The 12,543-nt window shown below is 36.0% G+C and overlaps 1 protein-coding gene and 1 long non-coding RNA gene across 24 annotated transcripts in view; both read left to right on the forward strand.

Annotated features, from left to right (window-relative positions):
- The window catches only part of PAM (peptidylglycine alpha-amidating monooxygenase), a 221,986-nt gene that overhangs the window by 205,014 nt on the left and 4,429 nt on the right, over positions 1-12,543 (forward strand). For 11 of the 23 annotated variants that reach the window (XM_039848359.1, XM_039848361.1, XM_039848365.1 and 8 more), the window contains 4 exons: positions 804-919; positions 4,669-4,768; positions 6,792-6,845; positions 12,081-12,284. In XM_039848359.1, the coding sequence (XP_039704293.1) occupies positions 804-919; positions 4,669-4,768; positions 6,792-6,845; positions 12,081-12,284 (474 nt within the window). The remainder of the gene's footprint in view (positions 1-803; positions 920-4,668; positions 4,769-6,791; positions 6,846-12,080; positions 12,285-12,543) is intronic. The other 12 variants (XM_039848367.1, XM_039848368.1, XM_039848373.1 and 9 more) reach the window with 3 other exon arrangements.
- Positions 6,852-11,867, forward strand: LOC120590779 (uncharacterized). The gene is made up of 2 exons (XR_005649763.1): positions 6,852-7,619; positions 7,732-11,867. It is a non-coding gene; the product is annotated as an uncharacterized LOC120590779 (long non-coding RNA).

Raw genomic sequence — 12,543 nt, forward strand, 5'->3', positions numbered from 1 at the left:
TCCTGAAATCCTTAAAGAAAGATGAGAACATTTTCAACAGTGGCTTAATGCTGTGTATATTTTATTGTGTTTTAATTCCTTGAAAATGTAATATTCAATAATCTGAAGTATCTATTTAACCAAAACATCACAATTTCTATTATTTTGGATAAACACTGCTATACGAAGAAATGTAATTTTACTAAAGAGTAGTCATTTAATTAATATAAATAAGATGGTCTAATTTTTTAATTAGAAAAAATATGTCTTTGGTAATCTGAAGTATACATCTCACATTTTCAAATTTAAGGTGTTTAAAATCAGATTATTCTTCTACTTATACTATAACTTTACTTACTTTCTTTGCATATTTTTAGCTGATTCTCCTCTTAACTATTGCAGATATACATAACTTTTAAAAAGATCAGATACTCCAAAACGATTTGCTTAAATAACCTGGCTATTCCCAGTACCTATTTAAGATTGTCTGTGATATGTGTATCTATATGTCTCTATACCTTTATCTATATCTATTCCTATTCCTATACCTGTATCATTCATTTCTACATCTACATCTATATCTATGTATTCCTGATTTATACTGGCTTCCTGAGTGGAACAGGCCTAGCATTTCCTGATTTTCCTATTACAAGAAAATTAGTATCAGAAGGAGACAGTTGCTAAATGTTTTATTTTCTATTTTTGTTGCGAATTGTAGGGTCCAGATTGACCCTATACTTATTGTTTGTGTAACATACATGCATATATTCGAAGGCCAGTCTTACTTATATTTTAAAGAAAGGTTAACTCAATGTCTGTCACAGGTTTGCTCTTTGCGGTGAATGGGAAGCCTTACTTTGGGGACCAAGAACCTGTACAAGGATTCGTGATGAACTTTTCCAGTGGGGAAATTATAGACATCTTCAAGCCAGTACGCAAGGTATTCACATGCAGTGCCTAGGTATCAGTTTTCATGAGAGAAAACTGATTTCAATTTGTACTTGAAAAGCCTTTTAAAAACTTTAAGGAAATGTGATAACTTTCAATTTGTACTTGAAAAGCCTTTTAAAAACTTTAAGGAGATGTGATAACTTTCTTAGATAGGTTGATGGGAGTGTTCTATTACAATGTTTTATTTAGAAAAATATGCTCTGTTCCAATCAATTTCTTCAAATCAAATGCAATTCTAAGGGTCTTAGTAGACTGCATACAATGGAAGATATAAATTCATTAGTTAGAATGTAGTTAGAATACAAAAAAATAAGTCGAGAAGATACCATATTATGTTAAACTGTACTTTTATAGCTCTCTTAGATCCAAAAGAAGTCTTGTTTGCTTTTTTTATGCTATGCCTACATTGAGTAACAAGACTTGAAAACAGCACTTCCTGGCATTTATTCAAGTCCTAAAGACTTGGTTTAGGTAAGAGGCTAATAGCTAGTTTTGGCTTTACAAAGGTACCACTGTTTACTCTAATAGTGCCTTTTACAAACCCAGTAACTATGATACAGTGTGTCCCTAGGCCCTCTATTTTCTCAATATACTTTCTCTGCAATATGATTACCAGAATAACAGTGCTCACATGCACTGCCTGAAGATGCTTGTGGTACTTCAATTTTAGAAAATTTAGCCTACTGAAATTTTGCAAATAAGAGTTATTTTTCAAAACATATGAAGATTTATTGGCTTTACTTGGATCAAATGCAACTATCATAAACCACTGGACAAACTACATCTCCATACTCATAACTCTTATAATATTCTTTAAGATACAAAATTTTCTAGATTTAAAGAACAAACTTTAAAATGCTCAATATTTTAGAAATTTGTCTGTTAGAATACTGTCAGCTAATCTGGGGTTTATCAGAATTCATTCTCAAGATATTTATTCAGTACCTACTCTGTAGCAAGCATTAGGATAGATACCAAGGATGTGATGAACGAAACAGGACACAGCCTCTCCCTCAAATGGAGTTTTATCAAAAATTACAGGATCTGAATTAAAGCAGACTTGAATCTGAATTAAAGATTCCAGTACAGGTTCCCTTTTTAAAAATATTTCTATTCATATACAGGAAATAAGACTTTTCACAGAAATATTTCACCTGAAAAGCAATAACCAATCAAATATTAAATCATAGTAGCCCTTCAGAAAGGAACATCGATAATACATATTTTACTTCAATGGTGTTTCAGATTCTTACTGATTATCCAATCTTCATTGCTTTACCCCTTTGAGCTAACTTCCTCAATCTATTGATAAAGAAGGCAAGATGCTTACCTTTCAGGTCTTCACTTTATATTAGTGTAGCGTGTGCCTTGATTGTTCTTTAATTGTAATATGCCGTGTCAACCAAGATAGTAACTTTAATTCAAATATACATCTAGAAATCAAAACTAAGTGCTAAGCAAAAGGTTAGATTCAAAATGAGACTTACTCTCATAACAATGTGAACAGCCCTGAATTAAAATATCAGAACATTGTGCTTAAACGCCAGCATTCATCAGATACTCAGTGATGAATGAGTCACTATAGATGGGTCAACTCAGCAAACTTGAAAGAGAGTCTAACTAACTCCAAGGTGAAATTTGCTTTTCCTTTCAATAAACAAGACTTGATATTACACCAGAATATAGAAATTGTTCTGTGTTGACTCAGTAAACTGAAATCAGTTTATGAATATCTCATAATTTTCATTTAGATTATTATCACAAAGATTTTGAGTGAAAAAAATAACATGATATATTGACTCCTATATAAGAAGAGATTCTTCTTTCAAGTCAAAAGTCAAGTTTTACTAATGCCTCTACACCACTGGTTGTGCTTATCCACTACTTATCTTCTCACAGGTTTCAATTCTCTCTCTTCTACTATCACATTCTTTAGTAATGTTTTTGTCTTGAATGTACGATCTTAACCTTTATGTCTGTGCTGGGAAACTGCAAGAGTAGGATGGTTCTATCAAATGGTGTTAAAAAGCTGTGAGGGCGAAAGGCACACAGTTCACTAAAAAGATACTGTTGAGTGCCTCTGGTTACAGTAGGAATAGAGGTCCCAAAGTCCCATCTACTAAGCCTCCCCCAAATCCCTCCAGTGGCCCCAAAGTATTTCCAAAAGAACCCTTGGCTCCCTGGATCAGTTTGAGAACCACAGGTAAAGGTTTATTGTTATTGGAGCCTTGAACTGATGGCATATTGTGATTTACTGCAGAATAGTTCACACTTCCCCTCTTCACTTTTATTCCCCCACCTATAATATCTTTCCTATCAGAAAACGTGAAGCAGTTTACAACCATATGTTTTGCAAAGCAGTTTTTAAGAACATATTTTTGTATACAAGAGGACCTGCCTATAGTAAGCAAGTCGGTTGCCACCCATTAGCTGAACCCAAAATAAAGATGAACATTTAATGACAGGTTTGCAAGATTTTAGCAAGGCAATGTTTTGATTTCCAGGTCTCTGTCCTTCTCGTGCACATTTGTCACAGCTAATTTGATATTATGAAGGAATGAGCCTCCTTGGCACTGCTGTCTCATTTTTCTTTTCATGTGACAAATTGTTGCTGATTTTTAAAGCACAATAATATCTCCAAAGCATATTTTTCGCACCTCCTAAAGTAAGCTAAGCACTGCAGTTTGCCTCATTAATGCCCTTTGTACTCAGCAAACCGAAGTGAGCAGATGCTGGATGATAAGCCCACATTCGAGATAATGCTTCTGTTCATATTCACTGGTCATATTTTTGAGAACTGTGTACTCAGGCAGCCCTGTTGGCCTCAAAGGTAAAAACATCATCCACGTCCTGCCAACTGGCAGACACGTGGTACCATTGGAAGCTTCAGTAGACAGATGGAAATGGCAGCAGCACAACATTTTAAGACTGCTCTTGCAGGAACTAGCTTCGTGAGTCACTTAAAGTGCTCCCTTGTCTCCTATGTCCTTGAACTGAGGCGGTGATGATCTGAAAAAGAAATATGTCATGAAGAAAGACATATTAAGACACCAAGTATCTAAGTAGATACAAAAGCTGAAGAAGTACTTGCAGGTAATACTCAATGAGTTTCCTTTACCGATTGAAAATATTGCAAACACTGGGCTTCAGAGTATAAAACCCTATATTGTCGCATGTCTCCTAGTATGCATTTCAGAATAATCTGAATGCCCTGAATCTTTGAAATGACTCCTCTTATCAATAATTATAAATAGTTTTTAAGGTAGTTAGCAGGTGATAGCGAGATGGAGATAATAACCAAAATTAATACCTGGTCTTTTTTGACTTGTTTAGATTAAAACAGGTAAGTCTGATAGTGATGAAAAGGTAGAAGAAACATGAAAGCAAAATAAATATAATTGGGTAGATAATGCAGCAACGTTGTAAAAAAAATAATCTAGTTGTAAGTGATCACTTTTTAAAAGACTTGAAAATCAGTGGTGAGAGTCCCTTAGTGTTTTCCAATGCATAGAACTATGCCTGGCAGAGTCAGTGCCCAGAGAATGAATGAATGAATGAATGAATGAATGACTCTCTTTGGCCTAGAGTTGCTTTGATGGGAATTACTGGGGTGTTTTTTTTTTTGGTTTGAGTAATACATTTATTGTTTTGTTGTGTGGTTTGCTTTGTTTTTCTACCCTTTTATGAAGAATTCAAGCATAGGCTCACCACCCTAATGTGTGCGTCTTATTTTGGCAGCAGTTTGACATGCCTCATGATATTGCTGCCTCTGAAGACGGGACCGTGTACGTTGGAGACGCTCACACCAATACTGTGTGGAAGTTCACCTCAACTGAAAGTATGGTTTTTACAGCATTATGGTCCACATTTTCACTTGGTTTTATTGCTTGCAAGCATGTGGGAAATTGCGTTTCCTTTTCTTTTTATTGATAGGAGTGGGAAATCAAGGTATAGTTAGAAGTTGTTAAGAGCCTTGTTTGGTGTTCATTTCAGGAATTAAACTAATTTTTTTAAAGTGGAGAGAAACTTTTCTCTCTTTTTTTGCTGGCAGTTATCCCCTTGTTTCCATAGATATTCCGCAGGAAATTCTCGATGCTTGAAGTAATGTCTGTTATATTGAAAACCAATCTTAATTCCAACTCAATTCCAGGGGGAGGAGATGGCTTCGGCAAGGTAGAGAGGCTGAACGGTTTCCACACCAGCATCGCTTCCCATGTGGCACTTCAGCTCTCAGTAGCTGCTGAGTATCTAGAAATGCCAGCGTCTGTGTCAGACACATATTATCTCAAACAGGAGGCACTCTGCATTTTTCCTTTAGGCTTCAGCTTACTCAGTATACTGAACTGCTCTATTTTCATGTAACTCAGAAGTATGTGCCGGGACAGAGAGTTTTTTCTGTCAGGATCAAGCTAGCTAGTGTGGAGGTTTGCTAATTACAATTTGGACATCATTTCTAATTCTTAAAAAGTATACTAACCTAGCCTCTGATATCAGACTGAAAAACGCAAATTTTCTAAGTTAAAGAACACTGAATGTGTAGCAGACCACAAACCTCCATGTCCAGCGGCGCTTTAAAAATATGGTCGTGTCCAAAAAACAGAAGAAGATGCAATTAAGGAAGAGAATTGAGAATGATAAATTTGATGTATCAAGAGCTGCAGCAGGCAGTTTTAGAGAAAAAATAAGGACATATGGACTTGATGAAGATAGGAAATACTAATTTTAACAAGGAAAATGCAACTTATAATAAGGGAAAAGATAACAAGTTATAACAAAGAAATCAGATACCATCCAGGTCCTGGAGCCCAAGTAAATTTGTTAACTGCTATCTTCAGAGTTATCCTTTGAGTAACACTTGCTGTTTTTGTAATAAGGACCCAGTTAGGCTTTAGTGCACAGAGGTGCTGGTGGACTATTCCACTCCAGCAATAGCTTCACATCCCCCTTGCAAGTGCGGCTCTCCCACCACCCGCCTCCTCAAAGAGGAATCAGAAAGTGTGGGCAGACAGGAAACCAAAGAGAGATGGATAATTCTCAGTTGCATGATTTAACCCAGGCTTCTCAGAATAAAAAATGAATAAACAGATTGAAAAGACTTCAGAAATCTAGCCAGTATCTTCATTTTGCAGACAGGAAGATGACACTCAAACTCATAAAGATCCCTGTCTTAGGCTCTTTATTCCACTCTGGTGGTTGGTACTCAACAGAGATGCATATCCAGGTCACCTGGGGAGGATTTTCAAAATACACATGGCCAGACCCACTCAAGATCAATAGAAGAGGAATGATACTTTGTGTATTTTGGGAAGGCTTACAAGTGGTTTTGATACTGTCCCTGATGGAGAAGTACTATAACATAGCTTTCAGCTTTGATATAGAAAAGCCCTCTGCATAGTCCAGAATGTAACCAAATAATAAATTGGAATATTAGTATCTTTGGAACAGTAAGACTGTCATCAGAGGACAAACAAGCATCTGGTGTATTTGCATTCCAGTATTTATGTCAGTTAGAAATTGGTAATTGAACCTGGCAGAACCAGTTATCTCAAAGATGTCCACTTGATGTCCACAGAACTACTTGATATTTCAGAAATAAAACAGTATTATGAATGCCATAGGAAAATCTCATTTTAGATATGAACACCTTAGAAATATTATTTCAGCTTTTCCTGGGAGATTTTAATCAGGATTCATGGACCTAGCACCTAATCAGTGGTTTGTATTAAACTCTGTTCTAATACGACAATGCACTTGATGAATTAAGAAAATATTCTGCAGAGTAAAATTAGTATCAAAATTAAGTTTTCAGATGTTCTTTTGGGGATTTTGATTCTTTCTCTCTTTGCTGTGCTATGTTACAGAAATGGAACATCGATCAGTTAAAAAGGCTGGCATTGAGGTCCAGGAAATCAAAGGTTGGTCAGGTTCCTCTTATGACTGTGAAACCCAAAGCTATTCGTGTTGAATTATTTTATGGCCCTTGATTGCATTTAAAAGTTGTCAAGCTAAAAATATAATATAATATGATCAATTATCAATAACTTCTACATACTGAGCCTTTAAACCTGCATGTTGCCACTGCTTTTTCTGATAAATGGAGTAGTAATAATGAGCTCAAATTCACTGATGGAAAGTGACTGAGGATGTAAGAAATCTATAATGAATGGACCAGAAACACTCAGAGAGGAAAAAAAAGTAAGTTAGTAACTTTTGTAAGTATGTTAACCTCAGGCAAGCTGAAAAATACCATTCAGCCTACTGGAAAAGGCCTTTTTCTTAATGGCCTCTAATCTAAAGGAGTGAAAAATATCTTTGGGGAGTTAATACCATAAGGCCCTGAAAAGATTAGCTGCTCCCTAAGCTCTTAGTACAGTTCAGCCCCAACCTTTACTGTGGGCCATCTATGTGGTAAGGTACTACAGCAGGTTTAAGGAAGTGAAACTGTGCCTGACTTCAGGAGACTTAAAGCCTGTAAGGAATGTGTGTGTATATGTACAAATAAGTGTATCATTGGTATATACTATCAGGAATGGGAGAATGGGATTTAGCTACTGGTAAACAACCACTGGTTCATGTGGAATCCAAGTCAAATTATTTTCTCTTTTACCTAGGATCAGTCTATATTTGTACATTTTTCTACTATCTTCAGGCTTTTGACATCATCATGTGTAATTAAGAACTCACTAGAGGTACTCCTAATGTTTAAGTAGAAAAGTGATTCCATTATTAGTTGATTTATAATGATTCACTCAGTTATTCAGACTTAACCCTAGGCTTACTTGTTTTCCTTTCTCATGAAAGCAGGTGGAAAAGAGATGAAAAGAAGCAAGAACCAAGAGGGAGTTTAGGTATTTTATGTAGGCAGATAAGAAAATATAGCCGGCTCAAGGTTGAAAGGGGTAAGATACTATTATAAAATAAATAAGTAGTAACTGTTTGGCATTTGTAGAGATTCTATCCAGGTGACACTACTGAGTGGCATTCATACCACTCATTACCACTTCATTACTTTCCTGTAATGAAGAAGTTCCTGATTCCCTATTTTTTATTGTTATATATAGAGTTATTGGTAAATTCTTTTTGCCCTAGATTAAAGATGTTGGGAAAGGTATTTATTATTATTATTATTATTATTATTATTATTATTATTAATAGCTATCACTTATGGAGCACAAACAGTAGGTTATACAAAAATTAACAAGTTTAATCCTTACACCAACCGTGTGGTAATTGCCATTATCCCCATTTTACCTCTGAGGAATTGAGGATCAGAATTAATACTATGATAATAAGTGGTAAAGCCAAGTTTTAACCAATGTCTGTTTGAGGCCAAAGCCTGTGCTCTTAACCACTATTACTATACCACTGAGGACAAATGAATACCATCAATTCATTCACCATAAATGCTTCCAAGAACTACTGAGTTGTTTTTTTGGGGGCGGAGGGGTGGGGCGGGGAGGGAGATAATTTACTCTGAATCCTCTGTGATTCAAAATGGCTTCAAAACATTTCTGTTTAAGTAGATACCAACAACAACAAAAACTCTAGTTTGTACTGGTTGGCCTATTGAGAATAATCCAACTGCACTGACCTTCTCTTGGCTGGCCAGTGAGGGATGAATGATGCTCTCCCATCCATCATTTTTCCTCTCCTTGGTGCACACCGCTGAGTCCATTTGGTTGGAAAACCTCCCAGCCTTGCAGTAGAATGCAGCAGTTCAAATAGTAAATTTTATTGAAATGTCTCATGACAGTCCTGTTTTAACACTTAGGAATACCCAAACTCAAATGAAGTAATTCTCTTACTTCCTCTTTGAACCCGTATGACTCTCATTAAACCTTTTTGTTGTTGTTGTTAAGGTCATTTCCTTTCTACGAAAAGGAGTATAAATCATGCTGGTTCTCCAAAGTTTGTCTCTTATCAAAATCTGGAAGCTTAATTTAAATCACCTGTTAGCAAAGAGAGGGAGAAACAACATCACAAAATTAATAGTGCTATAGGTACATGTTAAATGTAAATTTCCAAAGTTGAGTAAACCTTGATGACACTTATCCCCACTGTAAACGATTGTACAACTGATCAGCAGTAGCAGAGTCTCAGAACTAGGGAGCTGCAGGGATAAGAGAATTAGTGATGATAAGAAATTTAGGAAAGAGATTTAAATTTTCAAATTAAGTTACCAAGGATAAAACAGATATGCCAATATTCCACCAATAGCATAGCCTTCACTCCTCCCTCACTCCACAATGAAAGATGATGATGGTGAATCAGTGTCAAGAAAATAAAAAGAAACTCTCCGCTGCAGTTAGCATTTTAGGCCTTACAGAGAACAACACATTGTAGGGGAAGCACATTGCGTTAAAAAAAAATTATCTCATTGTGTCTAAATGCACTTCTCATGTCTTCTAAAGTGTTACTTGCTAGTATGCCATCTAGAAGCCTTCAGCCTTCAGTTCTGTGATGACCTGGATAATAATCACTGTGTTGCTGTATTATGAATGTCTCTCCTTTCCTATCCCAGTTAATCCATTTCCAAGTGGTCTCTGGGCTTCTCCCCCACCATCAAGGGGAGGGAGACAGGCACAGGTTTGTATGTGTGAGCTCATACAGGAATGCACCTTGCTTACCTTTCTAAATGCATTGCTTTAAAGAAAAAGGGGGGTGAAAAACTTCTTATATATCAGCTTATCAAAATCATTTATTCTCAAGTATCTATAGAGATGCCAGAGGAGCTTATTTGAAGACATTTTTGTTCTAGATTAAAAACATCTGGCATCTTGTATGACAGAACAGTGTCAAAACTAGGTAACCCCTATCTGCCAGGAGACCCAGGGCCTGGCTAATCTTAGAGCTTCTTCACTCCTCCTACATCAGGGATGCTCCAAACTTCTGAGGTTTTTAATAAAAGAATTTAGGATAAAATGTAAATGTAGCTTAATTTGAATGGTTCTTTATGCTTTGAATGGAATTCTTAGAATGTTAAGTGATAACTATTGTTTAAGGCTTTTTTCTCCATTTATAAAGGTACCTGAGAAGAGCAGGAATATTGCTTTTTTTTTTTTTAGGCTGGAAAATTTTTTATTTTTATTTTCTTTTCTTAAAATGTAGAGCATCTTTTAAAATCTAAACCTGCTTCAGCTGATTCCAAAAGTTAGAATGTTCAAGTTTTTTTAGTAGATGACACTCGAAGTACCAGAAGGGGTGTGGAAATCAAGAATTTCTAAAGTGTATTGTGTGTATCTTAGCAAGTTTATTACCTCATTCTCACCATACTTTCTTTGAATGCTAAACTGATTCTTTTAGTCTGTCACCTACTTTATCCATAGTTCTTCTTTCTGTTTAATAGAGCCCAGTCCTGCATTATAAAAGAAACTAGATATGAGCTGACAGGCATTGCCTTAGGTGTAGGTAAACCTACTAATGACAGATAGGAAATGCTAGGTAACTTCTCTGGTTATAGTTGCCTTCAAATAGAAACAAACTCTTCTTCCAAGGCAAAAAGTTCTTCACTGCCAGTCTACAACTTTGGCCTATGTTTTTAAAATCTTATCATTTATTTATTGTTCTCTTCCTGCTTAAATATAGAATAACCTTAAATTTTGAACAACTGCATACATTTTCTACAGTAATGAAGAAGATAAAATAGTGGTAAGGAAAAGTGAGAATCACACTTATATTCCTCTTGGAAATTGAGACTTAGAAAGTTTAATTTGAATCTCTAGACATACAAACCAGTCCCTTTCCTTCCCTCCTGCTGAAGTTTCAAGGACCACTCCATTTGACAAAGGAAGAGAAATAATGGTCTCTCCTTAACCACAGTACAGGGAAAGAAACGAAGACTATGACAGACCATCTGTAAAATGGTGATAATAATAGTACCCACTCATAGGCTTGGTGTGATGATTAAATGAGAACAATGCCTGATATAGCATTAAGTGCTCAGTAGACATAATTGAGACTGTGAAGGAGGCTGGCTCAGAACATTGAAGCAAAAAGCTTGGACTTGCCACTTGTGTATATCGTAAATTGTGTTTACAGTGTCTTAAGTAATTTAAGAAACACTTCCTTGGAGAAGCTATTAAGCTGTGTCTATGTATATTAAAGATTAACAAATTTACAAGAGGCAATATGATTCACTATATATCATAGGGCAGTGGGCACACCAAGCTATTGAAGTTCCAGAAACCTTGTGAGCAAACATGGTTGTAACTTCTGGGCTTTACACACTAGGGTTTTTGTACCAACACACATACGTGCTTCTTGGGGGTAAGAATGTCAAAGGCTCAACCTCATTTTTACATCAGCATTTATTAAGATCCCTGCAGCAGCTTAGTATTCTTGCATCAGTTTCCCAAACAGTACTGAAGGCCTGATATCTACCCAATACCAGCCCATATTACAGAATAGTTGTATAAGTTATTTTCATCAACAGCAGAAGGATATACAGTGCATCTGTGTGCACTTACAGTTTGCTGGCAACTGTAGAAAAAAAACTTGAAAAGGACACACTTCTTCTTCCCAGTTTGTATTCCTAGAATTAATGTGTACAACTATGCATATGGTAAAGCAGTAATTCACTGAGCATGAAAGAGATTTATAAACTAAAGCTATAAGGAAACAAATACTTATTAAACACTTAACTTGATAACATTTACACTCAGCAGTTTTATGAAGGAGTTATTACTATTGCAGTTTTACAGATGAGGTTACTACAGCCCAGATCAGTTAAGTAACTTGCCCAAAGTTATACAGCTAGTTACACAGGGACCTGGGATTAGAGCCCAGATTCATTTGACTCCAGTCTACACACCAATTCTGTTGCCTACATCATGCTGCCTGGTAATTTTACCTTTGAAACCATGGAAAAAGGAGGATATATTTTTGTAGACTTATAGCTAAAAAAGGAAAGAAGCTTAGAACCAAAAAAAAAAAAAAAACCAATATAAAGGTGAAAAACCATTCAATGGAAATTACTAATCATAATACATACTGCCAGCTTGGTAGATTCAGATGTTGAAACATGAACCCCACATGCATTGTACTCAACAAGTTCTTTGTGTGCAGCTGTTGATTTGCCTGGGTAGGGGTGGATGGGTGGGTTTTGGAATCTTTGAGTCAGTTGAATATTGTGAACTCTTCTTTCCCTGAAGAATCCGAGGCAGTTGTTGAAACCAAAATGGAGAACAAACCCGCCTCCTCAGAATTACAGAAGATACAAGAGAAACAGAAACTGATCAAAGAGCCAGACTCCGGAGTGCCTGTTGTTCTCATTACAACCCTTCTGGTTATTCCGGTGGTTGTCCTGTTGGCCATTGCCGTATTTATTCAGTGGAAAAAATCAAGGGCCTTTGGAGGCAAGTAAAATGAGCCCCTTGAACTTGGAACTTACTTTTGAAAGAGTGTTTGGCCTTTTTGTCCTCAAAGTTCGGTTGTGATTTTTTTTTTCAGTGTTTTTCTTTTTAAGTGCTCTCTACCTTTTTTAACAATATTGTCCATGTTCCAAATATTGTCTATAGTTAGTATCATAGTAGAAAATATATCTGGAGTCTCAGAAATTTGGGTAGTTAGATTAAAATATAACATTTAATATTGCCTTTTAGCACCTGGCTTAAG

This window comes from Pteropus medius, unplaced genomic scaffold, assembly GCF_902729225.1.
Source record: "Pteropus medius unplaced genomic scaffold, Ma_sr-lr_union100, whole genome shotgun sequence".
In the NCBI taxonomy this organism is placed as follows: Eukaryota; Metazoa; Chordata; class Mammalia; order Chiroptera; family Pteropodidae; genus Pteropus; species Pteropus medius.